Here is a 2,908-nt window from a genome sequence, read left to right as displayed (position 1 = left end):
AACTGGTTTAACTGGTTTAACTGGACACAGTGAGACTAAACCTGGTTTCACTTAGCTCACATGCTAGTGTTAGCTCATATGTTAGTGTTAGCTCAAATGCTAGTGTTAGCTCATATGTTAGTGTTAGCTCAGATGCTAGTGTTAGCTCAGATGTTAGTGTTAGCTCAGATGTTAGTGTTAGCTCAGATGCTAGTGTTAGCTCATATGTTAGTGTTAGCTCAGATGTTAGTGTTAGCTCAAATGCTAGTGTTAGCTCAAATGCTAGTGTTAGTTCAGATGCTAGTGTTAGCTCGGATGTTAGCATTAGTTCAGATGCTAGTGTTAGCTCAGATGCTAGTGTTAGCTCAGATGTTAGTATTAGCTCAGACGTTAGCGTTAGCTCAAATGCTAGCATTAGCTCAGATGTTAGCATTAGCTCAAATGCTAGCATTAGCTCAGATGCTAGTGTTAGCTCAGATGTTAGCGTTAGCTCAGATGTTAGTGTTAGCTCAAATGCTAGCATTAGCTCAGATGGTAGCATTAGCTCAGATGTTAGTGTTAGCTCAGATGGTAGCATTATCTCAGATGTTAGCATTAGCTCAGATGGTAGCATTAGCTAATCTAAGCTAACCTCACCTCCATTTTTGTTTATGTTTTTGTTGTTTTGTAACACAGAACTGCTTGAACGAACAGAACCGAGTCCAGACTCACGTCAGCTGCAGGAACCAGAGTGTGTGCCAGTGTGGAGATGTTCTCGTCTCTGTAGAGCCAGAACATGAGCAGCACACCCAGAGCCACGTCCACCAGAACTGACACCAGGATGTTAGCTTTCCTGCAGACAGACAGGTGTGTGTGTGAGTGTGTGGGGGGGGGCACCACCACCCAACAGCTGCCTTGTTTTAGTCTGAGACCACTGAGGTCAAACAGGAGCACAGACCCACCTCATGAACTCCATGTGACCTTCAGCTGCTCTGGGTGAGCTGAGCGTCCTCAGGTGTTGGATCCTGTAGCTGAGTTGGACACATGTGGACAGTTTGGAGGACAGGAAGCTCAGAGGGAAAACACTGAAGATCCTGCAGGAAAAGGACAGAATAAATGTTTACCTGTGGAGGAGGTCCTGAGATATTTCACTGTGAGGTTTGGAACATGTCACTGGTCCACACACCTCCTTCAAGCAGTCCGACTCCTCTCCTCTCCCACCCCACCACTGACCAGCTGCTGCCCACCCAAACCCAACATGTTTTATTAGAGCAGGGGTGCCCAAACATTTTCCCTGAGGGGGCCAAAATTAAAATCAATCTGAGRGCCACRGGCCAAATGCAATAATATCAGAAATTCTTAATACTTAAGTAAAGTTGTTTTATTTTTTATGATTAAGCTAGCAGCCAGTGTGGTTGCCCACATTCTGGTTTTTTTTTTTTCCAGCTCATAGACATGGAGAAAATTCAACGTATGCTCAGGCAGCAAAGGCTCATGGGACTTTTCATAATTTAAAATTTGAGTATATGTGGTCTTATAAGGTGTGCAAATCTATATACGGGCTTAAATCTAATCTAAATGTCTCTTGTAGTTACTTGTATTTTATATTTAATCTTAACATAATCACAATCTAATAACCAGGACAACTGCGGGTGGGCCAAATCAAATGGCTTGGCGGGCCAATTTTGGCCCACGGGCCCCACTTTGGGCACCTCTGTATTAGAGACTTTGCCCTGGCTCCACAGCTGGGGCTCCTGTTGGTATTCTGTTGACACAGTCAGGAGCTCGGTCATGTTTACTTTGTTTTTGTTTGTCTACATGTGAAGCAAACGTTCAGCTACAGCACAGATCTGATGAACAGCAGGGTTTATGGACCTGCTGTAAACACAGCAGGTCCTCAAGAAGGTCCCCACAGTGTAGACAAAATGTGTCCACATGTCCTGGCTTTGTGTGTGTGTGTGTGCTTGTTTCTACTACAGAGTGAGGACCATTTGCACCATAACTACTATCAAAGTGAGGTCTTTGATGAAAAGTGAGGACCTCTTCAGTGTCCTCACTTTGTTTGCAGCTCTGCTGTGTTTACTAGTTAGGTTTAGAGGGATGGTGTGAGTTAAGTTCTGGTTCAGGTTAGAGTTAACTTCAGATTCAAAGTGTTTATTGTCACATGCACAGATGAAAGACATGTTTCCCTGAGCAATGAAATTCTTAATTTGTCGTCCACTTTTGAATGCCAACAGACAACCATATTAAAAAAAGAAAGGCAGAGGTGAACTGCATACTGTCCATGCTGTGATCAAGTGTTTATTGATCGACTGATGATGCTTTTATTGTCTCTGTACAGAGCTGAATGAAAGGACTTTTTTATTTCATTCTGCTGCTGGCCTCTTTATGATTATTATTAACCTTATTATTATAATCATCATCAATATTATTATTATTATTATTATTATTATTATTATTATTAACCTTATTATTATCATCATCATCAATATTATTATTATTATTATTAAAACCAGGTCAGCAGCTTCAGAATAAATAAGTTTGTGTGGTCTCAGTAATCTAGACCTGGGCTCAGTAAAAGCTCCTGCAGATGATCTGCTGTATTCATCTTCTCACCTGATGTTGAAGATCCAGGTCCACACAGACAGAAACCAGCTGACCAAACAGCASACAGGAACCATGGCCCGTTTCAGCAGCTCCACAATAATGCTGGCCTCCCGGCCTTCAGACTGCCAGTGGGTCGTCTTCAACGGCCCATCATCATATTTGTCCAAGAAGAAGAGTGGTTCACTGCAAGCCACTGTCTGAAACATCTGAAAGAGAACAAGGAACCATCTGAAACATCTGAAAGAGAACAAGGAACCATCTGAAACATCTGTCAGGAGACAAGGAACCATCTGAAACATCTGAAACATCTGTCAGGAGACAAGGAACCATCTGAAACATCTGA

General features: G+C 42.5%; 1 protein-coding gene across 1 annotated transcript; it reads right to left on the bottom strand.

The window, feature by feature from the left end:
- Nucleotides 1-690: 690 nt before the first annotated feature.
- Nucleotides 691-2,771, bottom strand: pigq (phosphatidylinositol glycan anchor biosynthesis, class Q; the record flags this gene model as incomplete). Its single annotated transcript, XM_014034731.1, is given in 3 exon segments — nucleotides 691-811; nucleotides 921-1,052; nucleotides 2,575-2,771. Coding segments are annotated over 3 exon segments (450 nt in total), but the record flags the coding sequence as incomplete, so codon positions are not given.
- Between the last annotated feature and the right edge of the window lie 137 nt (nucleotides 2,772-2,908).

Source organism: Austrofundulus limnaeus, unplaced genomic scaffold (assembly GCF_001266775.1).
Source record: "Austrofundulus limnaeus strain Quisiro unplaced genomic scaffold, Austrofundulus_limnaeus-1.0 Scaffold2263, whole genome shotgun sequence".
In the NCBI taxonomy this organism is placed as follows: domain Eukaryota; kingdom Metazoa; phylum Chordata; class Actinopteri; order Cyprinodontiformes; family Rivulidae; genus Austrofundulus; species Austrofundulus limnaeus.
This window is presented reverse-complemented; position numbering and strand designations above follow the sequence as displayed.